This window comes from Botryllus schlosseri, chromosome 5, assembly GCF_051294905.1.
Source record: "Botryllus schlosseri isolate E-star chromosome 5, Bs_hap1, whole genome shotgun sequence".
NCBI classification, from domain to species: Eukaryota; Metazoa; Chordata; class Ascidiacea; order Stolidobranchia; family Styelidae; genus Botryllus; species Botryllus schlosseri.
Window position 1 is genome coordinate 11,574,230 of NC_137240.1, and position 27,470 is coordinate 11,601,699.

The 27,470-nt window shown below is 40.8% G+C and overlaps 1 protein-coding gene across 1 annotated transcript; it reads left to right on the top strand.

Moving 5' to 3' along the window:
• The first annotated feature begins 2,477 nt into the window (after nucleotides 1-2,477).
• LOC145439754 (cholesterol 7-desaturase nvd 2-like) lies at nucleotides 2,478-27,468 on the top strand. The gene is made up of 9 exons (XM_080317376.1): nucleotides 2,478-5,939; nucleotides 8,551-8,736; nucleotides 12,866-12,966; nucleotides 13,037-13,228; nucleotides 24,072-24,244; nucleotides 24,778-24,897; nucleotides 24,970-25,092; nucleotides 25,167-25,340; nucleotides 25,715-27,468. Exons 1-9 carry the CDS (start codon nucleotides 5,824-5,826, stop codon nucleotides 25,901-25,903), a joined length of 1,374 nt encoding a protein of 457 aa, XP_080173502.1. The 5' UTR covers nucleotides 2,478-5,823; the 3' UTR covers nucleotides 25,904-27,468.
• Nucleotides 27,469-27,470: the final 2 nt, after the last annotated feature.

The window sequence follows — 27,470 nt, forward strand, 5'->3', positions numbered from 1 at the left end:
GTCGGTCTCAGGCAGGGATGAAAGCAATGGCCAAGGTTGACGGCAGACCCGACTACACTCCCGAACGTGCTGCAGTCGAGACTCAAACCGCGGTCTCTCGCGCCGATGGCAGTCTCTCGTATTCCTTTGGAGACAGCGGGGTTATGATGCTTTGATAATTCCTTCCGTGTGTTATGCAAGATTCAACTCCAATCTGGTAATATTCGAGCAAGGTACTTGAGTATTTCCAGGTTTTCATTTTGACGTCATATCGAGTAGTTTGGACCAGGGATATCTTGAAGTTTCTAGATATCCCTGGTTTCGACTAACGTTTACGTGCGAAACCGCACATAATGATAATAATGATAATGACACAGCGCGAACAAACACATGTAAAAACCGCCCCTTCTTTCAACCAATGACTAATCGTACTTCGCGAATCTCACAAATACACACTGATCCTAAGCATTCTCGCGGAAGGCGAACCACAACAAAGATGCAATACAACTTACATTGGTGACTTACATCATATTAGGCGTATTATTTCATGAAATACACAACATTTTGTGATAGAAATTCACGTCATAGTAGCGGGAAACTGCCGGATGGCAAATATCAACAAGTCGTCGGAAGGGGAATATTTGCAACAGTAATATTAATAACCCGCTGCTGTATATCCTAATTGTAGTAGTATGACTTGCAAAATCTGGCATTCGATCATCATTACTGAATTTTCGTACGTTGAAAACGAGATATAATTAGTATCATCATCTTATCAAATCAATCGACTATAGTCGCAACGAATTTTTGAAAATACCCATGAGCTACACAGGCCTGCCTTCGCCACTCATATAGATGTGAATCGTAATATTCTGGTTATTATCATAAGTTGTCCCGCCAGGACCTGCCTAATTCTTTTACTGTGCGGGTCGCGGTTGTCCTAACTGGTATAGTCCACAGCTGAGACGGAAAAACGTGAATGCAATTGAATGAAAATATAAGTGATGTATTACTTTCGCAAGAATGCAAAACCAGGAATCCTAAGTATACAAAAGAAACAATTGCAATGTTTGCTATTGGTGTCAAGTTTATATGTGTTTCGCAGCTGATCGCTAGCTCGACAAGTCACAAGTCGCATCCTGTTAAGTAATAAGGATGTACATAATAAATATTTCAGTTTCTAAATCTACTCTATAAGTCACACAGCAAGAGAACTACAATATCGGTTAATGTTTTTGGCCGATTGTTTACGATCATCCTACAACCAGTGTAATTTACAGATTTTGCAGACAAATAGGTCAATGGGGTTAACCTCGACAAATAAAAAATCTCCGATAAACTTGATAACGCCATTTCGAGAAAGTTTCTGAGGGTTAGGGTCATATTTAGCAAACATACGAATTCTCATGCGCTTGTTGTGCCAGATTCTTATTGCACTAACAATGCGTCATGTTTTTAATTGACGCATTCGAAATCACTGACACAATTTTTGCATCCTGATATATATGCTGTAGATTAGTTAGTCATTCACATCTTCCGCTGGCCAGATTGGAGGCAGACGTTGAGTTACCGGTTGGAATGAATAATTTCGTAATATTCTGATACATTCGATACTCAAAAGCTATTCGTGGATCATGTAGAGATGGCACAAAAAATAACCAATGTATTAGCGACGTGGAGCCAATAAGTTATGAGTGATAGCGTGATGGGATCACTAAAATGAGGCCAAGAGAAGATGTAAATCGTGACATTTTGGGACGCCTAAGTGTACAATATTACGTTGCAAAATTCCTCAAAGTTGCGATCGCAGACTGCCCCAATGAGGTAAGAGGACATGAGAGGATTTATTTATTACACCCGTTGCGCAGGAGAAGGGTTAGCGTTAGAGTATATAGATAAACACCAGACTGATCAGATCCGAAAGTATTTCTGGTAGCTCCTCACGTGGGTCAGTTGAAACTACATAGACATCAACGATATTTAGTATGCAATGTTCATCGAAATAGGCTGAAGCTAAAAGCGGTATATAAACTTGATGATAGTATAGCTTATACGACAGGGGTGGGCAAACTACGGCCCGCGGGCCGCATGCGACCCGCAACACCGTTTTGTGCGACCCGCGAAAGGCTCAGGAAACGTATTAAAAATATTGATAAAATGCGTACCAAAAATCTAATTACTGCAGGGACTCGATTAAACTTTTTCTAATAATATTTCACCACGATAATTATATGTTATATTAATACTATATACTATATTTCAGGGGTCGGCAATCCCCGGCACGCGAGCCATTTGTGGCACGCGAGATGATTTTTCATGGTACGACAAATGATTTGACGCACACGATATATTAAAACAAGGGTTCTTAAAGTATGGGTCGCAACCCAAACAAAGGGTCGCGAAAAGGTATAATTTTGGGTCGCGATTGCATCAGAGGGACATTTTAATATATATGTGACATTTGTTGAATTACTTACAAAAATTTATTCGCGCTCCGCGGGATATTTGTATGTTGGGTTCAATAAGCGAAACACGTGGAGAATTTGTTACACTTGATCATGAAAATGCGCCGACATTGTACGACATTGGATGCTCTGGAAAATACCGCCAGATACCGTTGGGATGCTTTAGTGTACGGACGTACAACGAGCGAGTACACAACTATGAGGCGCGGGTGTGCCGAGAGCCCGCGACACATGAAGACATTAAGTTTCGGCCAACATACGGCTGGGCAAAGTGGGGTGCCAAAAATATCGATGTCGATAAAAGCTTGGCCAAAATTGACCGTCGCTGGTTGCCAAAAGCTACAATATTGATATGCCTGGTCGTCTAAATGAACAAAGCTCGTTGGCGACCCAAAATTATTTAGTAAATAGATCAAATAGAGTCTTTTGAGGCTGATTTTACTGATCTTGAGAAAATTTCCCGCGGTTTGGCACGCCATTTGGTAATATTGTGAAATTTTTCGACATTTTGGCACGCTGCTTACGAAAGGTTGCCAGCCCCCGGTATATTTTTATTTCATTGCTGGCGCGATAGCCCGACCTGAAGGCCCACGCATTTTAAAAGGTTTCAACTGCTAAACATCGCAGAAAGTCAAAACGGGAATGACTTACGGATCACGAGTGTAATTTCACATTAGCCACTTCAGTAAGTTTGTTACTTTTAGTGCATGCTGGACTTGGAAAACCCGATTCGCGCATGTGGTTAGGTAGATCCGTTCTCTGTAGGTGCAGAATTATTTATATTTATAAAATTTATATATTTTAGTGTGACAGTATTGGAAGGCAGCATTGTTATGACGCTGTCAGCATTGTGCGTCCTGGAGTTGAACCAAAAGTAGAATCAGCAAATCTTTAAACAGATCACTGCTCACAGATTTAAATCCCCGTCCTGTTCTAAGGATCGGGACAACCGACTTTTTTGAAAATTGGTTATTGAGGTTGATCAGCTTCTGAAGTCTCGACAATGTTTCTGACGCGTGTACGACATCATCAAATAAATGGCTGGTTTGTTTTAAATAAACATATACATTCTTTCCATATCCTCACTATGTATTCAAATACCGATATTGCGTTCTGGTTTATAATCCCAATTTTATATAGTGCGGCCCGCGAATGGATCAAGATGTTGAATGCGGCCCGCGAGCTGAAAAGTTTGCCCACTCCTGGCTCACGAGTCACGACGATAGATTGGCGCAAATCGATGGAAGACAGCAGCGCGGTGCTATCCCAATTAAATCAGCGATACGTCATAATCAAGACTCTAGTTCGTGACTTTGGTAGTAGCTGGTTTCTTATTCTTAATCCATATCTAACAATGTCCAAAATTTTATTGACGAGCGGGGCGATAACTGTCATTTATACGTTGTCAGGTTGTAACCATAATCATCGTACAGTCGTAGTTTGGATGCCCGGCACAATTGGTAAATATTCGCGGAACATACTCATGATGACGCAAACAAACACGCATAAGCTACAGACGACATCAGTTGGATGCGTATCCAATAATATCACTGACTACAGTGCGGGTCGGGTCACGTATATTTTCGTCTGCTTGAAGTCGGATGCCTCACTTCCCATGACATCTATTTATATCAGTTCCGTAACATATCGAGAAAACAATCGTCGTGAATTCGCGGTTATGACTTGACAATATTGCCAAAAATAATACGGCCTGGGTACATGAGTTTAAAATAGTGTTCTAAAGCTACCGTCCTGTACGCTGGCGATGTTGCAAAACGAGAGGCATTTTTCTTATTAACGATTGCGACAATTCAACGGGTACACTGCGCCGACAACTTTTCCGCTACACCAGGGCCGGCCAACCCGTGGCCCGCGGGCCACATGTGACCCGCGAGAAGGTTTTGAGTGACCCGCGAGCAAATTTCCGAAATTAGTAATATAATACAAAATGGATTGCACAGATTGTGAACTTGCAAGGCCAATCAAAAATTTGATTAGTCTTGCCGTAGCACTTGAGATGTGATGACCAAAATATCAGTTCCGACGTATTGGCAGATCCATGAGCCAGTCACATTTTGGTAGATCTTCGTACACTACAATAAAGCAGAATAATTTGAGATAGATTTATTAAAAGTAAAAATTTTCTTCACGTTTCGCGCAACATGTTGTCACTCGATTTCTTGCTTTAAATATTGTTACCCCTTTGTGAAAATGAAAGAACGCCTTATGTGTCAGATTGAGTCTAATTTTATTCGCGATTACGAGACAAAGTGTCGTTCAACATATGCGACCTTGCGTTTGCGCTAGCAGAAAGACCGTCGACGATGAAACCTAGGCACAAAATGATTGACGCATGTTGGTCGAAGCTTTCGATATCGATATGTCCAGGCGACGAATAGTCCAGTCCTTGCAAACTGCGCCCAGCGATATACAGCAGGCCCGTAATATAGTCAAGTGACAATATTATTGACCTATAAAGTTCGAAAAATTTTCGCGCTTCGCGCGGCTAGTGGCCCGCGTAATAGTTCGTCAATCGAATGTGGCCCTTTGGCCAAAAAGGTTGGCCAGCCCTGCGCTACACCATAAAATGACGAGAAACGTATAATTTGGGAATTTAGTTCCTTATGTTCTCAAAGTCGATAGGGAACGAAGTTTAAACGGGTTTGAGTGATAAATACAGCATTTAAACTGAATAGGTGAACATTTAATTACAAGAATCTTTGCAATGCAGCCTGTAATCACAAAACACCTGTTTTGTAGTAATCAACAATCAGACCCGAACTCAGCGACAGGATCAGGTACCGGCAATTTATCATTTAGATAGATAGATAGTCTTTTATTCGTCACATCAATAAATAAAGAAGTATACGAAACAAATTGCGGTATAGACTAGGAGACGACGAGTGGCCGTTAGGCCTTCAGAGTCAGTCGCCACCCGTTTGGAGTGTTTGATGCATATATAAATAATTACGTGAAAGTTTGTTACCGTAAAGTAGAGTTAAATAGAAGTTTGTTACCGTAAAAACCAACGACAACACTACTTTGCTTTTAAAGCCAATAGTTGGAGTACAATGAGGATGAGGATGTTGAATGAAATAATGTGACCAGTAGGTCATTATGAATTCAGTCCATAGCACACAAGCCGTGTGTAGGCTATGCCGAATAGGCCTACTAATTTTACTCGTAATTCCAACATCGAATAGTTACCGCTGTGCATGAATGACCTGGTGTATTGAATATAAAAGCGGTATCATCATTCAAGAGAATGAAAAAGTCAACATCAATTTCCCACATTCTGTTTTAGACGACAGTCTGATTGATTTGTTTGGTCGGGCAGGCGCACTTATATTTATTGAATATATATATATATATTGAAAAAATGAATTACTGCTACGGAGGCTTGCCCAGTAACAACACATTGGGTGTTGGAAGTATTCGTGAGTTTACATCGCTGCATTTTTCACAGCTGCGAGATGGTATTCTTGATAACATGAGGTGAGTCGTATTTTATATTCAAGACTGAAGTACGGGTATTTCTTGTGATCTGTTTCAACGAATGCATGAATATTGGATATTATGTTATTCATACATTATATTATCTAAATCTTTCCAAATCACCACAACATTGTCATTCTGCCATAAGACAGAAAGTTGTTGAAACGACTTTATGAAGTGTATTTGTTTATCAAGCGCTGCACCTGGTCCTATAAAATTGCATTGAAATATAGTGAAGCTAAGTAATCTACAAGAGCTAATCACATACTGAGCGAGGAAATACATTAAATCATAGAAAATGGCGGAGCATACAATCGATCGCTAAACAATAAACATAGACTCGAGGTTTTTGCAAAAGCTGGATTAAATTGCGAAACAACGTCGCTTCATCATCACGGGTTAGCCTAATTATTTTTCTGCCTATAGATATGCGTCTGGATCGCTACTATAAGTCAATACTTCAGACCGATAAGGATTGAGATAGGAGAGGCCGGTGCATAACTGATTGTTTTCCATGGCTTGGAAGCGTATCGAGGATCTATGACAAGGATGATATAATCAGAGCTAACGACAAAAAACAAATATAAACTCCCAAGATTAGAATAAGAGTGTTGCTAATTGATACAAAGAAACGAATCATGAGTGCGGACTTCATGACTTTCAGTCAATTCAATATCAAAGCATTCGTCCGCAAAGTAATGGTCTGCCGAAGATAGGTCATTTTACAATCGGTTTGCATTTCCAGATTTTTGAGTCTCGATTGTAGGTTACGCTCCATGCTTTCGTGTGGTTGGGTATTGGTGCATTTTGGCTTTGGAATGGCTGTAGTGGGATTGTGAATCCGCTGTCAATTTTCGGATTCGTTGAACGCGATAATAGTAACCCACGGGTCGCGAGTGCAACGAAATGTTAAAACTTCATCCAATGGGGAAACCAGAACGGTTTACCTCTGGACTTTATTAATAAATAATTGGGTTCTTATACAGTGGTAACAATTTTTACATTTCTCGGGTGCACTATATTACGCCATGTCTGGAGACTTTGTCGGGTTTTAGTGGGGTGTTATCTAAAACGCATCTAAGCCAACATTTACTTATACCTCAATCTGTCATGCTTTTGTCAATTAATTCTCAATCGGAAAAAAGTTATCGCTATATAATAGCAAATAACCGCTTCTGTGTTATATGTAACTCGGGATGGTTAATACTATATAGGCAACTCTTTCATCTATGATAACATGGAATTATTGCTCAGCCTATATATCTACACTTCGTGTGAATTTGATGCTTGATGTAGCGAAATGGTTTATCGAAAAACAGATATAGCCTAAGATAAGACATATGCAGTGCATAGCCTACATATTGTATTCGCTGAACATTTCCCATATTATTGCAATCACACGAATCGGTATAACTAGGGTTGCATTTAAAACAAACGGTGTTTTATAACACTTTGTTTAAAACATGTTTTAAACAGTGTTTTAAACAAAGGCCTTTTTTAAAAAAAATTGTTTTTTTTAAGTTGTAAAATCATGCCATAATCGTGTAAACACTTTCCAAAATACATGTTGTATGAGCCTACGGACAATTATACCACCCGATATAGCCGACGTATATCGATAAGGGATGGATTGAACCCTCAAAATAGCCGGTTCAACAGTTATAGTACAGATATTTCGTCAAAGGAGCTATATTTACCCGATATTTTCAATTGTTAATGTCAATCCATTATGAAGTCACAATTGAATATCCGTGACGTCATGGCTTTAAAAATAATAACATGTTTCAAATTAGGGCCTTGTTTTAAGCATGTTCGTTTTTAATTGAATTATTTAATTGAATTTTTGATTGAATTTATAAGCGAATTTTGTTTTAAATGCAACCCTAGGTATAACACAGCTGGATAGTGGATACTCATTGTTTTAGGTTATAGTATACGTCTGTAACTCACAATACGGTAATACTTTAATAGGCTCCTGATATATTGCGATATGTCAAAACACATACAGGGATGGCGGACTGTGGATTGAGGAAATATTTTTTTCTACCATTTTTTACTCAGCAACGTGGATTGTTCCGAATTCAGTAGAATGTTCCGAATTCAGTAGAATGTGGTGAATGATGCTTCAATAGACAGATACCGATTAATATCCGTAAGGCAAACCATCAATTGTAGCTTACCGTTCGCGATAACACGACATCACTGAAAAATTAGCGCAACTATAAAAGAGACTGCGTATTTTAGACATAATATGTTCTCTAATGGGCTCTGCCGTTGGGGAGTGTTACTGCTGTTACACCCATTCATGAAAATACGCTCATATTCAAGGATATTTTCGTAATAGGCCTATACTACGTGCAGAAACATATATCCTTTATACATGTTATGTGGTACTATTGTACAGAGCGAGGGACGTCCATAAAACCTCGATCATTTTGAATGATAAAATCATCTATGACTTATAGCATATTTACATATTAGTCATTCGGCTGCTCGGCTAGTTATTACGATTCAATGAATGGCATAGCCTAAATGTGACGATATCCAGCGAGATACACATAGCGACACGTTTGCAATGTCATTATACATTTTCAACCAACTTTCATTGCAGTACTTATTCAACATCGTTTATGAAACCGTCTGTCAGCCACGCGATTGGATTCGCCGCACTTCTACTATTATATTGGACGTGGCAATTGCTTTTCTCGCCCCTAGACATCTTTCGGGAGGAAATCGAGTTTGCTGAACTGAAAGGAGGCAGAAGAAGGAAGGCAAGAGAAATATCATTGCGACGAAGGTATACAATATGAAGTTTAACGTTCAATGGCTCTGTCAATGTTATTGTCAGTTTGTCAATTCAATTAATTTGAGTATCTGCAGTACAGGGATGTAATGCCATGACTCGATTCAGACTCGAGTCGCGATTTTGTAATAACTCGACTCGACTCGAATCAATCTTTGTATTGACTCGACTTGGACTCGAGTCATTGCGCATGACTCAGTCACTCAACCCACTAATGCTCTGCCGAAGTTGAGGGACATCTTGTGCGGACGCAACGAGAGAATCGGCAATTCACTGTGTTAAAAGCATAGAAATAGCCTACACATTGAAATAAATCGAAAAGCAGGTGGTAATGGTGGGCGCCGTAATCGCGCGTTCACCTTTGTAGTTTTTGTTGTGGGCGCGAGCCTTGCGTGAACCCACAACAAAACCTTGATATACCCAGATTCGTGACTGCAAACCATTTGGAAAAATAAATCAAAACTTGGCTCAAATGTTACCATCTTACCAGGGTTGTAATGACTCGACTCTCAATTTTTTGGTGACTCGACTTGACTCGAGTGATTTTTTCAAATGCGTAAAATGACTCAACTCGAGTCAATTTGGGTAACTTCAAGGAATAGTAAAAAGTCACCACATTATTGATATTTAGTCTATCAGTCCTGATACTTGGAAAATAGGGCCAGAAACTGTTAGGACTGAGGAAAATTGCGATATTATAAATGTGATCCATTTTACAACAATCGAGCAGAGTTGTAGAGTGGGTTGAACGGGATTAAACTCAAAAAAATAACAGTGAACATACTGAATTGGACTCGGACTCGAGTCACAACACTATGACTTGGGTTGGATCTGAAACAAACGGTTTTTAAAACACTTTGTTTAAAACATGTTTAACCCTTTTAAAATCTGCACTTTTCACCGAATTTGAATCGGTTTGCTAAAATTGCGATTAAGTTACATCTCTACACGCTCAAGCAAGGCGTGTTTGGTATCATAGTAACGAGAAGATTGCCCTCTAGCGTTTTACGCCTAAGAAACAGCTATCCACAAGAGTTATCATAGTGCTATGGTCTGCTGAAGATGGAAAAGTGTCTGTTCTGATCAGCAATTTTGTGTTTATGACCTGGTGTGAACTCTGGTAGCCTCGTTCTGCGTTCTCGAACATAACCTACTTCAGAGATTATGATAATATCTTTTCAACAAAACATCACTCAATTCTCTAGCATTATTCATCTCGGTATTACGTAGGGAATGCTGAGCTGACTGTTCAGAATTTCGGTAGGCGCGTTATTCCACGGCGATGCTGGCTCATCACGGCTGACTGAGCACAGCTAATAGCCGTATGTCGATGTACGCATAAAGTTGGCTGACGCATTTCAAGCGCTGGACTCGTCTATTTTCGACCGAGCGTCTCGTGTAAAATCGCTGGTGTTTAAAAAATATTCGACTTATACATATAAACCTGGTATCACAAGAATCAGAAGATTGCTAGCTTTCCCTACAAACAAAAATGAAGCCTATATGACGTAGACAAATATAGATAGGGCCCGATGAAGTTGACCGATTCCGGCGTTAAAAAAATTGAGTTTTTTTTAAGTTGTAAAATTATGCCATAATTGTGTAAATACTTTCCAAAAAACATGTTGTATGAGACTACGGACAATTGCCGCCAGATTTAGCCGACGTATATCGATATGAGATGGTTGGAACCCTCAAAATCAGGGGTTTCAAACATACGGCTCGCGGGTCGCATTCGGCCCGCCAGATGATTTCATCCTGCCCGCGAAGCAACTCTGAGTAGATTGAAAAATGCGTGTATTATCCATCACATTTCTAACGAATGTTGAGATTCTTAGTTAAAATAATTCCATTAAATAGTCCTTCAAGACATCACCATGTCGAGTATGTTAATAGGTAGGCTTACCATACGTCCCGTTTTAGGCGGGACAGTCCCGATTTTTAACGTCTTGTCCCAGCGTCCCGACCAGTCAGCCAAACGTCCCGCTTTTTAAGCCCGTAAGGTATAGGCTTACCATACGTCCTCTTTTTTGAAAATTTAGGTCAGATGTAGAGCAAATTGCGAGTGACTGGCCGCTAATTAGCACCGAAGTGACGCTCCAGCGGGTATTTCGGAGTGAAAAACGCTGATTTTAGCTCTGAGCGAAAATATGACCTTTTTTTTTAGTCATCCACCTGGCAATGAGGGGAAGAAAAACGGTATTTTGAGATCACAAAGTTGGAAAAATTCACCGGTTTTTGAGAATACTTCTCCGGTTTCGCAAGTCGTAAATTTCTGAAAAAGTGTCCCCCTTTTAGATTTCCAAAATATGGTAAGCCTATTTATAGGTTACATTATAACCACCCGACTGCGGTGTTGTGGTTTCTGGTGACCATTACTATAGCAGGTCGCTGACATCGACACCCAATTCCGAGAAGGCAAGAAAGTGCGAATTCATTTCACTGACCAAAGAGTAGTTATTTAAAGAAGGGAAAACACCAATGCGAAACCCTTGCAGGTTACATGGAAAATATTATAGAGGTAGGCCTATATCCAGCCTTGAGAGAAACCCGAATCTCGATATAATAATTTGAAGCAAATTCCAACGTCCGCGTTTACAGTTAAATCTTTTGCGTCCCCCACAACGCATACGCAGGGTTAATGTTAATATATCACTAAAACGAAGAGAGCATAGAAATATGCCAACTTATATCATCGTTAGAGTATAGAGTATGAGTACTCTATAGTTAGAGCCACTGTTTTATCGGTTTATTACTGTATTCAACCGCCTATCATCGTAGTATTGTCAATTCCACTGTTTGCGAATAAAGGTGCAGCTGGAATATAACCCCTATGATCCGTAATATAATGTAATATACTATTGTGTGTATATATAGGCTGGTTGATGAAGTATTCAAATGAAAAACAAGAACATGGATTTTGACGTATTTCGGGATTGAGGAATTTAGGTGCGGCCCGCGAGCGATCTGAAAGTGTTGAATCCGGCCCGCGACGTCAGTTGAGTTTGACACCCCTGCTCAAAATAGTCGGTTCAACAGTTATAATACGGATATATTTCGTCAAAGGAGCTATATTTACCCTATATTTTCAATTGTGTCAATGTCGATCCATTATGACGTCACAATTGAATAGTCGTGACGTCCTGGCTTAAAAAAATAAAACACATGTTTTAAATTAGGGTCCTGTTTTAAACATATTTTTTTAATTGATTTTTGTTTTAAATACAAGCTTAACAGTGACTCGTACTCAAACCTCCACTCACTGACTTGATTGACGTGAGCTCGGACCTGCCTCAGTGGTGAATTGAAATTCTATACTCTACTTGACTCGAGTCAAAACGAAAAACATGACATTGGTTTGTGACTCAGAACCTTGTGACTTGGTTACAAATCTTCATCTTACTGTCTCAGTTATTCGCGTTCCAACATGATGCGGCTCCCGAGCAGGGTTGTAACGACTCGAGTCATGACTCGACTCGAGTCAGACTCGAGTCACGATTTTCGGATGACTCGACTCGACTCGAGTCATTTTCTCAAAATACGGAAATGACTCGACTCGACTCGAGTCAATCTGTGTATTGACTCGACTTGGACTCGAGTCATTGCGCATGACTCGAAGCAAGTCATTGACTCGAGATTCAGACGGCCAAGACCGACATTTTATTGTAATTTCGAAGCCAACACACACTATTGAGATTTCGTTTGTTGGTACTGGTGCTTGAAAATGCGACCAGAAACTGCTAAAAGTGAGGAAAATTGATATATTATAAATGCGAACCATTCAATATCACCAAACAGAGTTAAAAAAGTGTGTTTAGGAAGACTTTAACTGGAAACTGAGCAGTCAATACAATGACTTGGACTCGGACTCGAGTCATAATACCATGACTCGGACTCGATCCTCTGTTCGCTGACTTGGACTCGGACTTGACTCGGTGGGAATTGAAAATGACTCGACTTGACTCGAGTCAAAAATATAAAAGTGAGATTGACTTGTGACTCGGAGCCTTTTGACTTGGTTACAACCCTGCTCCCGAGAACATCAAAAGAAACTCACCATGAGACTAAACTTCAATTTCACTCACCTGACCAGTAAACCAAACTCTCTCACATGTTTCTGCAGAGTAATTGGAACCTTACCTCCCGTGTACCCGAATGGTTGGTTTCATTTACTGGACTCTACCGACGTAGGAAAGGGCGAAGTCAAAAGTATATTCGCAATGGGTAAGTTCGTGCAAAGCCGGAGAAGTACCGCTGTATCACGGGCCGATAAACTGAAAATTTTCGATGACAGGGGAGCACCTCGCAGTTTTCCGCGGTAGCGACGGAGAGGTGAAGGTTCTGAATGCTTACTGCCCGCACTTGGGAGCTAATATGGCGGAAGGTGGGCGCGTAGTGGGATCCGGTTGCTTAGAATGTCCGTTTCACGGTTGGGTATTCAGCGGCGAAACCGGAAAATGCGTGGATATCCCATATTCACGGAAAGGTGATTCAGCTAGACTTTTACTAGACATTTCCGCACTTTATACACCCATTTAGGAGACTATAGTTTCTTCGTAAAAGAAACTATTTTCAAGAGCATCGCAACTCTTGATACGAGTGCGATATACTGGATCTGGTTAATGTTATGTTCTTGATCTTGTTTGAACAATAACTCAATGCGACGAGGTTGCAATAAGTAATCAGTATATTATCAGCCGTATAACTTTAAGACAGGCGACACGATCCAGAGTGCAGTTAAATGAAAAGACGACGAGACAACAGAACACAGGGTATAAATACAACGCAAGGCACACGAGGAAATAATGATTGGCGCTAATTACTAGTCCTATACAAAATAGAATGAAACGATACCAACGTAAATACACGAACATAACAGTCCTCCCCTGTCAGTTAAATGGTACAAGGTGATTCACGTCGGCCGATAGAAATCTGTTTGTTTTATATTTCTAACGGGGTAACGTCTAACCGACGTACGAGCAGGACTAGCTGCAGGACGTTGTGCCCTATTACTGACCAATGGTTGCTCAGCTTGGGACTGTTGAGGCTGAGCAACTTCCTGTGTGGCTGTATCATTGCCAGTTGAAATCAAGCGTGGTTGGAGTTGGTTTTTGTGCCTTCTCCAATAACCATGATCTGTTATTAATATGTACACAACACGTCCCAGTATTCCCGTCACCACGCCAGCAACCCACTTTGGTCCGCTTCGGTAACTGCGAGCGTAAACCGAGGAACCGATCTCAAAATGAGTGACTGATTGTCCAGGCGTAACGGGTTTCGATTTGTCGAAGGGCGAGCACAAACTTAACAAATTGCGCGGCTGTCGACCATGTAAAATCTCGACAGGCGTTTTCCAGTCTATGCCCGGGTGCGGTGCACATCGGTACGTAGCGAGAAGTGTTTGGAGCGCGAAGTTGAGATCTTTTCCCCCGTCGCAATTTGTTATTAATCCAGCTTTCAAAGTCTGGACGAAACGCTCCGCTTCCCCGTTCGAGGCAGGGTGAAAAGACGGGTGATACGATATGGCGGATTGCCAAATTAGAGCAAAACGTATCGAATTCATTCGATGTGAATTGCGGCCCGCCATCCGTGACAATTGTTATGGGCAAGCCTTCAATAGAAAAGACTGCCCGCAAAGCGTTGACCACTGACCACACACAAGGTTGTGGTAGAACCGACATTCATTACTTTAACGAAAGGATATTTCGAATGCGCATCGACGATGACAAGAAACATCTTATTGTTTATTGGACCTGCGAAATCCAAGTGAATTCGTTCAAAGCTTTCAGACGTTTTAGGCCATTCGCGATACTGACGATCAGGCGCTTTCATTACCTTACGGCAAGCGTCGCAACTCTTAACGAGATTTTCAATGTCGCGATTAATGGAAGGCCATGCGATGTAACGTCGAGCCATCTGCTTCATTTTCGCGATACCCCAATGTCCTTCGTGCAACAATGATAATGACTTGCGAGCGAAGTGACTGCGGAATTACTACGCGCTGAAAACCATCAATATTGAGCATGACTATGTCTTCGTGCAGAGAAAGCGAATGTTTGCGAGTCGTAAACCAAGAAAAATCATCAATGTGCGTCTTTGGATTCCAATTACCATGAGTGACAGATAATTTTACTAGTTTCATGGTTTTGTCCTTCAGCGTCGCGTCGCGAATTTCATTGCGAGTTAACGGTAAGCCATCGAATGCCTTATTAATAGCGTGAACGATCTCCGCGTTTTCACGAATTTCCAGTTCGTCAAACTCAGGGTCTGGACCCTTTGGTAGGCGAGATAAGCCGTCGGCGTTTCCGTGCTGATTGGTCGGTTTATAGCAAATATCGTATTGGTAAGCTATGAGCGTTAGTGCCCATCGCTGTAAGCGTTGCGCTGTATTCACGGGAATCTTCTTGTCCGGCGAGAAAATAGCTAAAAGCGGTTTGTGGTCCGTAACGAGCGTAAATTTTCTACCATACAAGAACTGACGAAATTTAGTGACTCCGTAAATGATTGACAGAGCTTCCTTCTCGATTTGAGAATAGGATTTTTGCGAATCTGAAAGTGTTTTCGATGCGTGCGCGATCGGTCTCTCTTCGCCATTGTGCTCGATTGAAAGGACAGCGCCGATTCCGAACTGAGAAGCATCCGCTGACAAAATGAGCTGCTTGTTTACATCACAATGAGATAACTGCGTAGCGTCGATTACGTCGTTTTTGAGAATGCGAAAAGCTGCGTCACAGTCCGTATTCCAAATGAATTCCGCATCTTTTTGAAGAAGACGGTACAAGGCAGCGGCTTTATTCGTGAAATTAGGAATAAACGCGCGATAATAATTGACTTTGCCCAGGAATGCCTGTAGCTGGCGAACATCCTGAGGTTTAGGCAACTGTTTGATTGCTTCAACGGATTTGTTAGACGGGCGTTTGCCGTCCTTGTCGATTATACGACCAAGGTACTCGATACTACTTTTGAAAAATTCACATTTAGCGAAGTTGACGGTGAAACCGTATTCGGTGAGGCGCTCAAAGAGTAGCGATAAGTTGCGAAAATGATCGCGTTCATCAATGCCAGTAACGATTATGTCATCGATAAAACTAGCAACACCGGGTAAGCCAGCGATCATGGCATCAATACAGCGTTGAAAATTTGCGGGACTAGATGCGACTCCGAAACACATGCGTCGATAACGGAATAGACCGAATTGCGTGTTGATGACACACAAATTCTTCGCATCATCATCTAATTCTAGCTGAAAATAAGCATCGGCAAGATCAATTTTCGTGAACATACAACCACCCTGTAACTTGTGAAGAATTTCATCCAAGGAGGGCAGGGGATGTTAATCTATCTGAATTCGTTGATTCAATGCTTTGAAGTCACCACAAATGCGTACTGATCCATTTGATTTAGTGACGGCAACAATTGGTGCTGCCCAATCACTGTAATTGATTGGTTCGAGGATACCTTGATTGACTAATCTATTCAATTCGGTTTGAACAGCGATTTGTCTTGCGAAAGGCAAAGGACGTGGCTTGTTAAATACGGGCTTGGCACTAGGTTGCAAGTGAATCGTCACCTTTGTCTTGGTGCATCGTCCTAATACATTAGAGAAAACGGAGGGAAATTTGGACTGAAAAGATACCAATTTGTCGTTCGAATCACAAATGTCAATAGTATTACATGATTGCGATGTGACCATCTGCGAGGAAATTGCATCCAAAGGAGACGTCCCCTTAGCGGTCATGGAGAAGGCATCGCTCCAATCGAGACCAAAAATGTTTTGCCCACAGTGTTCGTCGAGAACCACCAATTTTAAGCCAACTCGAACTTCGGAACCCACCTGCACAGTTACAGTGCAAATACCTTTCACTTTCAGTGGCTTGTCGCCATACGCTACGAAACAGCAATGGTATGTTGAGAGTTTCGGAGAGCCCAAAGTTTTGTACCCAGTCAATCCCACCATGGCGGAGGGTGCACCAGTGTCCTACTGAGTCGGCAACGGAATGCCGTTGATGCTGGAGTTGATCCAGAGCCAGACTTGTACAAACTAAATATTTAGTTAGTTGACGGTCAACTAACTAACAGTTTTTTGAGTAGTTCTAGTTCTAGTTGTAGTTGCGGATTTTGAAAATTGAGTAGTTCTAGTTCTAGTTGCAGATTTTGAAAATTCAGTAGTTCTAATTCTAGTTTTAGTTGGGCATTTCAAAAAAATATTAGTTGCCAAACAACTAGAAAACACTCGTGTGTCCTGCGTGATGAGAACTCTCCTCGCGTGACAAGTGAGGTTACTAGGGTTACTAATGTAATAATGACAAAGGATCAAATGCTCATTGTTGGATCATAGTTAATTCATTGATTATGCCGAGTTCACTGATAACTCGGCAAATTTACAACAATCGACAGTGCGCAGCGCACGCGATCTCCCGCTGAGGTTGTTTACTAATTGGAATGTGAATTAGTGATCTCCTGCTGTGCGCTGGAGAGTATTATCTCGGAACTAAGCTGTCGTGTCTGTTTAACTTACGAGATTTGATTCGTACAAAGAGAAGACGATCTGGATTCGCCCAAGGTATCTTTAAAAGGAAATTGCAGAAATTGCCTGGGTCGTCTCCTCCTGGCTCTCCAATGCACAAGAAACCGAGACTCTCACTCTTCAACTTTCTACCTCCAAGTCAGTGTCGTCCGCTTGAAGTTAATTCCGGCCCGTCTGAGGTGAAAAAGTATGCCAGGGAACAGCGACGACCCCTGGGTCAGAATGTGCTAAAGTGTTGGCGGAATATGACCGACTTGCCAGAATTACGGAACTTGGCGAAAGATTTTCTTGGGATGACTGCAACATCTGCGCCCAGTGAAAGGACTTTCTCGCATGCTGGGATTTTGTATTCCCCAAAGAGGGCAAAATTCAACGAAAAAACATTTTCGCGACTCATGTTGATTCGCTGCAATCAGCAACCGCTGGTTTAGTTTATCCTGTACTGATTACAGAATAGTTCTGTCTGTCTGATTTTTCAGTAATTTCGTTGTACCGACGTTCATGTGGAAGGCTGGAACGCCGAATTCAAATAAAAAAAATGGATGAGTTGATTGAGAATTAAATTTAGTTAGTTGTGTTTTAGTTAGTTAGTTGCCGATATTTAAATTTCGTTAGTTCTAGTTATAGTTCTAGTTGCGAGTTTTGAAAATTGAGTAGTTCTAGTTCTAGTTCTAGTTGCGGAATTTGAAAATTGGGTAGTTCTAGTTCTAGTTCTAGTTCTAGTCGCGAGTCTTAAAAATTGAGTAGTTCTAGTTCTAGTTATAGTTGCGCTTTTTGAAAATTCAGTAGTTTGTACAAGTCTGTTCAGAGCTGGTTTCCCACGCGTCGATATAGTTGTTCGATGTCGAAGGAGAGGAGCGGCACTGAGCAGAAATTGACGGATGTGACCTGTTGCGTAATACTAGGTTTGGTTGACATGCACACAGGTTTGATATGACCTTTAAGAACACATTTCTGACATAGGCCTACTGCATGTCGATATTGACAGTCTTTTCTCTGGTGATCGATGAAACAGCGGCTGCAGGATTTCAGTCTTTCTGGGAAGTTGCCTTGGTTGGATTTGGAAGGTTTGTTCCCCTTCTGATAACTTCCCGTCATTTTATTGACGATAGAAGTATCTTTACCGTTACTCTCGCCCTGGATAACCCTATCAGTTTCCAGCGTTCTCATGTATGTTGCGGCTACTTTGAGAACGTCGTCAAGGGATGGATTGGTTTGTGTAGACAATGCCGTCTCACATCCGCGTGCGGCGTTTTTTTAATGATGAGATCGCGCATTAGCTCATCAACGTAGCTCTGATCACAGCCTTCTCTTGAGCATGTGAAGTTGCAATCCTTGGAGATTCCGCGTAGAGTTGCGATCCAATTGGTGTACGATTGTCCCGGCTGCATTTTGCAATTGTAAAATTCGTACCTGGCTGCTTGCACATGGATTGAGTCCTTGAAGTGTGTAGACAACTTCTCAGTCAACGCGTCGAAGGTTTGCGCACTGACATCAGCAGCACCAAACAAATTACGTAGGAGCGAGTACGTTTCAGGTCCGACCCATGAGAGTAGACACGCTCTTTTCTTCTCCATGTTGGAAATGCCGTAAATTGCTAGGTGATGGTTGAATCGCTGCAGATATTGGTCCCATTTCTCCTTTGATTTGATGAACGAATCAAACTTGGGAGCGGTAGCTTCAGATGTTGACGCACCGGGATTCAACCTCTGCGTCAATTGCGCCATTTCTGTCATGACTTTTGCCATTGCTTCGTCATGCTTTGCTTGTTGTTGCACCATAATCTCTTGCTGCTTCGCTTGTTGTTGCGCCATAATCTCTTGCTGCTTCGCTTGTTGTTGCACCATCATCTCTTGCTGCTTCTCAAGAATTTTCAAAATACCCGATTCCATGATATATAATCGTCGCAGAAAAACTTTGAATCCGACTTCTGACACCAATTGTTATGTTCTTGATCTTGTTTGAACAATAACTCAATGCGACGAGGTCGCAATAAGTAATCAGTATATTATCAGCAATATAACTTTAAGACAGGCGACACGATCCAGAGTGCAGTTAAATGAAAAGACGACGAGACAACAGAACACAGGGTATAAATACAACGCAAGGCACACGAGGAAATAATGATTGGCGCTAATTACTAGTCCTATACAAAATAGAGTGAGACGATACCAACGTAAATACACGAACATAACAGTTAAACCAAACAGACTGTGACTTAACAAAACCGTTATACAAAATATCCTGCTGCAGTACAGACGGAAATGCAAAGGGTGCTAACTATGGTCGTAACTAAAACAAACAGTTGAATGAATGAATTTGATGTTTAAGCGCCAATATACTGAAGAATGAACCATGAAGGAGTATAGATTTGACGTAGAAAATGAAGATTTAAAAGTAATCAAGATATTAATTTCAAAAAGTAGATATAGTCGACGGTTCGCTTACTTTCAGCAGTTAATTGGATGTGGCAACTTTCAAAATTGGGGGGTGCTACACGACTAACTCAAAATGACCAATGACTCGACAAATAGGCACAACTTTCGAAAATATATACAGTTACCGTGATACGTGATCTATTTCGCCCTAATTGACACATTTTCATTCGCACGAACAAGCACATCCAAAATATGCATACTACGCTGTAAAATCTAAACTGTAAAAGTAAGTTAAAATTGTTGTCGATTTGTCCTAAAATGGTATCCGGTTCATTCGGGTTGTAGATGGGGAAGTGATACGCTTGAGTAAGTACAGCATGTAGGCAAGACCTAATTGAGTATTGCGAACAAGTATGAGTACTAGGTTACTGGCTACAGCAGAGGTGGTCAAAGTAGTCAAGAAAGCTACTCAAGTAGAAGTAGAAGTAGCGACGAAAAAATCTACTCAAGTACAAGTAGAAGTACTTCTTCCATGAGCAACCTAAAACTACTTGAAGTAGAAGTAGAATTGACTGACTTTAAAAGTACTCAAGTAAGTAAGTAGTTGTGAAAACGATCCTAATTCGTTCACATGGATTGTAAAAAGGTGCAAATTGAGCTATGCGAAAGGTGACGAGCTTGATTCATATTGATGCATACCAGCAGGTATCGAATTTCCGATATCATAAGGATAAGCATTCGTCCACATCATGAGATGAAAATGATAGTATTGATATGGAAATGCGATACTAATCCTCTGTTCACTCAAACAGCACGTTTTAGAAAATATCATGGTATTGCGCACTCCCCCATACTATAAGGCCTGCAGTTTAGTCGAAGAGCAATACGGTGATGGTGTGTTGGATACGGTGTAAACACATTGTGCGATTAGTAAACGTTAATGAAAAATATGGTGGACCGTAAAAATGCTATATTGTGTCGCCAGAAGGAACATCTCTACACGCTAGGAATCTTCCATTCGTGTTGTTTTGTCATTCGACTGTTTTACTAGAGATAACTAACGTCCGTAGGTTAGTTATCTATAGTTTTACAGCTGATTTTGTGTGTGCTGTACCGTAACCGTGCGCTGATTACTAGGGATGGTGTGAACCACAGAAACGTTCAGGTTCAGTGTGAACGCGAACGTGAACCTCATGACGTTACGTGACGTCTTATTGCTAATTCCAATCCTATCTTTCAGTGAAGTGATAGCCTATATCAATGTAAATGTGTACAGTGTACACTGTACACAGCCCCGTAACAGCACTTCGTCAGCGCCCCCCCCCCAAAAAAAAAACGATGGCCTTGGGCCCCCCACAGGGTGATAAAGCGAACCCCCTTTGCCTATCCGCTTTTTGCCTCAATTTGACATCTGTATTGGGTGTCCGTTTCCTGAGTCAGCTTTTCCCGCCTAGACGCGCGAAGCGCGAAAAATTTCAGTAACTAATGATCGAATTGGTCAATTGGTCGGGAATTACATATATATTGCTATCCATTTTGATCCTCTCTCTGCTCACGTAATCAGATTTACCGGTAGAGCTGACCGAGGTGTGTTTGAAAACGTAGGACCACCCAATAATAATTAAACATCTTCAGGCGTATACCCTCGGCAGGAACGAAACAGCACTTCGTCAGCACACACACAAAAACTTGCGCTTTGGGTTCTCATAGGGTGATAAACCGACCCCATCATCCCAGTGTTCGCTTTTGCCACGAAATTAGCTGCACTGTTTAGTGAGCCAGCGCGAAGTGCGAAAATGTTCGATAATTCATGATACAATCGGTCAATACATAAGATCGGGAATTGCATATATATTGCTATCAATTTCTTTTCCTCTCTGCTCACGTTATTAGATTTACCGGAAACTGTAGGGCCGGTAAACAATAATTAACCGTCTTCGGGCGGGCGGACCCGTTGGTATGACTTCGTTACATGATTTTATTTCGATACCACCTGTCTGCTATATAAAAAATATAGAATCGCTCAAACGTACTAAACTAAAAGACGCACACAATTTCAAATTGGTATTTCTTCACTGGTATATATTTTTTTTCCTGCGAGATGGTATTTGTCTTCTGAGGTTCAGATTGCCAAGACAGGAACATATGGTGCCAGTCATTTAGGCGCCTATGGACAATTAAACCTATTATTTTGTATGTAGGCCTATAACGAAGTTTTCGGTCAGCGTAAGGGCAGTCCTTTTCGGCCAAGCTTTTCGCGCTGCCGATCGTTTTGGCACACTTCTTGGAGTCGCATGTAATATGTCCTAAATCGTTATATATCTTGGTGCGTAGTGGTGTGGTAATGGCCAACGCCGATATGTCCATCTCTATAAATCGTGCGTGTTTTTTCTTGGGGGAAGAGTACCAAATAATTAAGTTATTCGGCAACTTTATATCGCGTTTTTTTTTTTGAATAAATTTTCAAAAAATACTCTATAATTTATGTTAATTCACGAAATAATTTGGGGGCCCCTTCGAGCTCGCCCCCCCCCCCCAATTGGGGGGTTTGGGGTGTGGCAGTTACGGTCCTGACTGTACACGATACCTATCGATGACTCGGGCCACATAATGCCACAATGCTGAGGTACATATTGGCGTTTTAAACGTCGCTAAATGTATCAACTGAGGCAATCAAAGGACATAATAATCCCATAAAATCAATATTTTCCGTCGTTTAGCCAACAATTTCGACGACGACTTAACATGGAATAAAAGCTTACGCCTTAACGGTCTAGCCCAGACCGGACAATGTATTCGGCGTCTGAGTATTGCTATATTGATATTAGGCAGAGTGTAAAACGAGTTTCTATACTTGCTACCGATTTTACTCCATTAACAAGTTGTACAGCAGTAGCCAACACCTCAATCGTACGGATTTGGTTTTAATGATACAGTGAAACTATGAAGTCAAGATTGACCCCGAACACCTGCTAGATTTTTTACATCAGAAAACGATATCAATCTCATTGATTGTTCGAGTAAGCATCATTGCTCGTGATGTTGTGTGATTGCGGGCCAAGCTCACAGCAGAGAGTCACAAACGGTAATTAAGCTGGATATTTCGAGCAAACTTTTGTAACAAAGCAAGTAAAACTTTTGAGATTGTCAAGGTGCATGCTCGTTTACTGTAGATTTTTATACTGCCAGCACCATGAATACAGTAGCCCGCAGTTGAAATGCAATAAATTCGAACGGAAGATGTCATAATGAAGTGAAAATTGTAATATATGAAAAAGGTTCACAGTGCAGAGCCTACCAAGGTTCTGTTGTGAACGTGAACCTCTAAATTTCCAAGGTTCCCACACAGAACGCGAACGTGAACCTCACGTTCACACAATCCCTACTGATTACTGCCGTTCGTGTGTACTTGTCATTATTATGTCACAACAACAAAATTCTTTCTATATTTCGAACTTGGTTAACCTCATTTACTGGCGTTCACTGCTGAAGAGAGCAAGTCGAAAAGCTACCAGCGGAATAAATTTGGCAATATGAACGTATTGTTTGCTGCAAGCTTTATTTCTGGAAATTGAAGGCATTACTATACACTTGCTTTTATACTTCAACATGTATGTTATCCACACAAAAAAACTGATATTAATTAGAAATCAAAATATATGGTACTGGGAATTGCAAGGGAAATCTAAATCTAAAAACGGAACATGTATTTAACGTCTTTAGTCCAGAAAGTTTCGAAGGTTGGTATGCTGAAACAGCTCTAAAACTAAAGAAAAGTCAGAGTCCACTTTTCCAGATTAGGACACGCCATGGACAGCTAGATTACGATATGATAAGTAAATGCTAGATTGCGAAACATCAGTTTCAAACATCATGATAAGCAAAATATACACTAATGAAATATTTGATATGGCGAAGGGTGACAATGCGGTGTGAACGGAACCACGCCCACCCGCTACGTAAATTATATTCAACAATACTTTCGTGAAATCATACTGGATACTCCGCATTCACAGCGCGCGAAGCGCGACCAAAATTCTAGGCTTAACTCAACTTTTATGAAAATTTAAAGTCGATACTCCGTGAAAACAGCCCCGACATTACTCAAGCTATCTTCCTGATTGAAGGATTAAACTACTTCTACCTGACAAACTGAAAATAGCGAAAAGTAAGTAAGTAGATCACAAAAAAATATGAAGTAGAAGTAGTGAAATTCAGATCTACTTGAGTAAGTACCAGAAGTAGAGGAAAACTACTTGAGTACTTCGAAAAAGTAGAAGTACTTCGTTACTGACCACCTCCGCTGGCCAGTGACCATCTTTGTACTTAATGCTGCATTCCATCACGTATTTATGACTACGCTTAATCTCGCGTAGTAAATAAAGACAACACTGTCTGTAAAAAAACGATGTCTGCGATTTCAGTGCCTTCAGAAGCTGCTGTTCGAAAATGGCCAGCGGACGAAGTCAATGGAAAGATCTATTTCTGGTATCATTGTGACAGGAAGGAGCCGGATTGGATCATACCCGAAATATCGCAGCTAAACACATTTAAATATGCCGGAAGAACTGAGCACATCGTCAACGCACACGTACAGGTGATTAATGTCAAGATCATACCGTTGCGTATTGGATAACCGATATACTTCATCAAGTAAATATGTTTTCAAGTCACCGTGACATCACGACAGCATTTGTACAAATCTCTCTCTGGGGAGCTATACAGGGGGACTGGAATCATATTTCGAATCTTCCTGACTACAGTATACATTATTACATACTATATATGAGCCTACATATGCGAGTGTGCGTGCACCGCCAAATTTCGTCGTCTCCTGATTTGATATATACGAGCAGATGCCATATAGCCTACGTCTTCTTGGCCACGCTCCTTCTCGCCAGGCCCTAAATAACTATTAACTAGCGATACAAATTTGTCGTAAACCGACGTTATAATCCTATACAGAAAAGCAAATGCATGTAAGTCTTGCCAACAGAAATTGCCTTTTTTTATCTTACTTGCATGTAGGCCTACTTGTGGCTACCATAGAGAAGTTTGCTACTGCACAACCTCCACTGCTGGATGATGTACGTGAGACTCCTAATAGAACTTGATGCAACTATTCACTAGGAAATACCGGAGAACGCGGCGGATTTCGCCCATCTTGGTCACCTGCACAAGCCTGTTTTCAGCTCGGACGTTGGAAACTCGCACAATATTGTGTCGGAGTTTCTGCAACATGTGATCGAGGTAATATCGCGGTTCGCGAAAGACGAATCGAGTGATGTCCCAATTATATCTATCCCCGTAACTATAATACAGGCCAGTTGGAGTCCTGACGAGGAATCAAAGCATAGAGCAACTATGCATGTCGAAGACAACATTCATTGCACAGTCAAAGGCTTTCGGATCCCGATAAAAAAGCTAGTATTCGATGTCGAGCAGGTAAAATTACAATCGTTTAAAGCTCTATACTCGGCGTAGTTACAAAGTTCAGCGCATCTTTTGCTCTGTTTTAGTTGGGTCCTGGCAACGTCCATATATACGTGAACACGGCGTATTTTAAAGGAGTGCTGATACAGACAATAACGCCCACGGAGCCGATGGTCCAGAGACTTCGGCATTCGTTCTACATCCACCCGATGGTTCCCCTAGCATTCGCGAAATTATTCTTGATTCTTGAGGCCACCCAGGTAAATATTGTATGTCTGAAATTGCCTGGAACTTCTGTATCCACGTGGAGATCTATTATTTTCGCAAAGAAAAGCGCACAATTTTCGTTGAAGCTATGGGAAGTGGGAACCCATGTAATCTCAATTCCCTACTCCTACCTCATGTTGGAGATCGATAAAAACTATTTTTAGAATCTTTGAATGATATACTGAGATGTAGGATTAAGAGTTATCCTCAGACAAAGGCTAATCGTGATGCTTCAGACTCATAGTTTATCGTGCCAGAATCTATAATCTTACGAGTGAGACCTGCGAGAACTGAGGTTACGTGATTAGAATAGGTTACGCATATTCGTAATGCACAGCTAATATGAGACACGCCTCAATGATTACAGATTGAAAGAGATATAAAAGTGTGGAACAACAAGAAATACGAAACGGCTCCTATGCTGGTCAAGGAGGAAGCCGCCCTTGCCAAACACAGAAGATGGTTCAAGCAGTTTTATCAGGAGAATAGTCCAAAATTCGATTCTGAAAATAGCTCTGTTGTGACTACGAACTTGAAAAACTTATATGAATGGTAAATCTTACTGGTTCGCATCGGTCTCCTGGATAAATAGAATATGGCTCTAAGAACGGATATATAACCGGATAACATCAGGTACAACAGCCAATACTTAGCAATTAGCGCATATGGAGTTGTCTGTCTCATTCATTTTCATGATCATCTTCATTGTGTTGCAAATGCATGCGATTTTTAGTGTTACGTGGAAAGCTCAGGAAGACATGTAAAGACCTAATATTCCATCGAACTATAGTGCCTGAATTCAGTACAGTGAATTACTGAACAAGCTGAAATTTGCTGCGGCCGAGTTTTTTTACGCTACGCTACGTCGCTCACAGTTTCATCTGTGTGCCTTGGAGTCGACCTTTATCAAAATATACCAGCCCAAGCTTTGTCTACAAAAGGAGTTTGTGTACCATCTTAAAATAGTACATTGAACGCTCTCTTATTTGAACGCTTTCTCATTTCATGCTGATGACGTCATATTTTGTGATACAATTGTTGATATACAATGTTTTTTCCAATTCTCTTCTTGTTGCTGACGATTACCCCTGACGAGTGTCAGCCGAAAATCTTCGGGTTCATTTCAATATGAATGTACTATTCAATTGCATATTAAAGTTTTGTACCTCCATGAAGCTATGTTAGCACTAATCCTACGTCGACGTGCCATTGCGTTGTAGCCGGCAGATACTGAGGTTCGATCTCAATTGTGGACTTCGAACATATGGTAAATTCATTGTTGGGTTGCACTGTTGGGTTGGATTTAAAATAAAAATCATTTAAAACAAACGTGTTTAAAACAAGGCCCTTGTTTAAAACATGTTTTTTATTTTATTTTTCAAGCTATGACGTCAGGAATATTCAATTTTGACGTCATAATGGATTGACATTGACAATCGAAAATATAGGGTAAATACACTGAGCTATATAAACATAGCTTCTTTGACGAAATATCTACGCACTATAGCTGTTGAACCGACTATTCTGAGGGTTCCAACCATCCCATATCGTATATACGTCGGCTAAATCGGGTGTTAATTGTTCGTATGCTCATAATACATGTTTTTGGGAGGTATTTACACAATTATGTCATGATTTAACAACTTGAAAAAAACACAATTCTGTTTTTTTTAAAGGCCTTGGCTGTTTTAAACAACCATTTGTTTTAAATGCAACCCAAATTGTAACACAATATCAATTTCTAGCTGAATAGTTAGGTACATAATAATTGCTATATCAGTACATCTTTTAATTCGATACATGTGATCAAGATCAGATTTATTTTCAAGCCCGTCGAGGTCTTCTTGAAAAAGGATGTCTGTTAAAAATGGGTTGTGTATATATGTCTGTTAAAAATGTGTTGTGTATATATGCCCAAGTAGGCTACATATCACATCGTAATTTTCGTATTTTCCATCACTACATCGCTGAACTAAAGCGTACACGTTCTTCAAAATATTGACAAATGCTTAACTCACATCGTTCATGCGACATATGTGTATTTTTGTTTCGCCGGGAAAATAGATTTAACTTTGCTCATTTGTTTAGTTCCGACAGTACAGATCCAATGGAGATTTTCAACA

Bases quoted from the DNA above. Each gene is read 5' to 3' on its own strand.
- LOC145439754 (XM_080317376.1), top strand. From the start codon at position 5,824: ATGAATTACTGCTACGGAGGCTTGCCCAGTAACAACACATTGGGTGTT. The intron at 24,245-24,777 runs GTGATTAATGTC...ACTATTCACTAG, and splicing joins TCGTCAACGCACACGTACAG to GAAATACCGGAGAACGCGGC. The intron at 25,341-25,714 runs GTAAATATTGTA...CAATGATTACAG, and splicing joins TGATTCTTGAGGCCACCCAG to ATTGAAAGAGATATAAAAGT.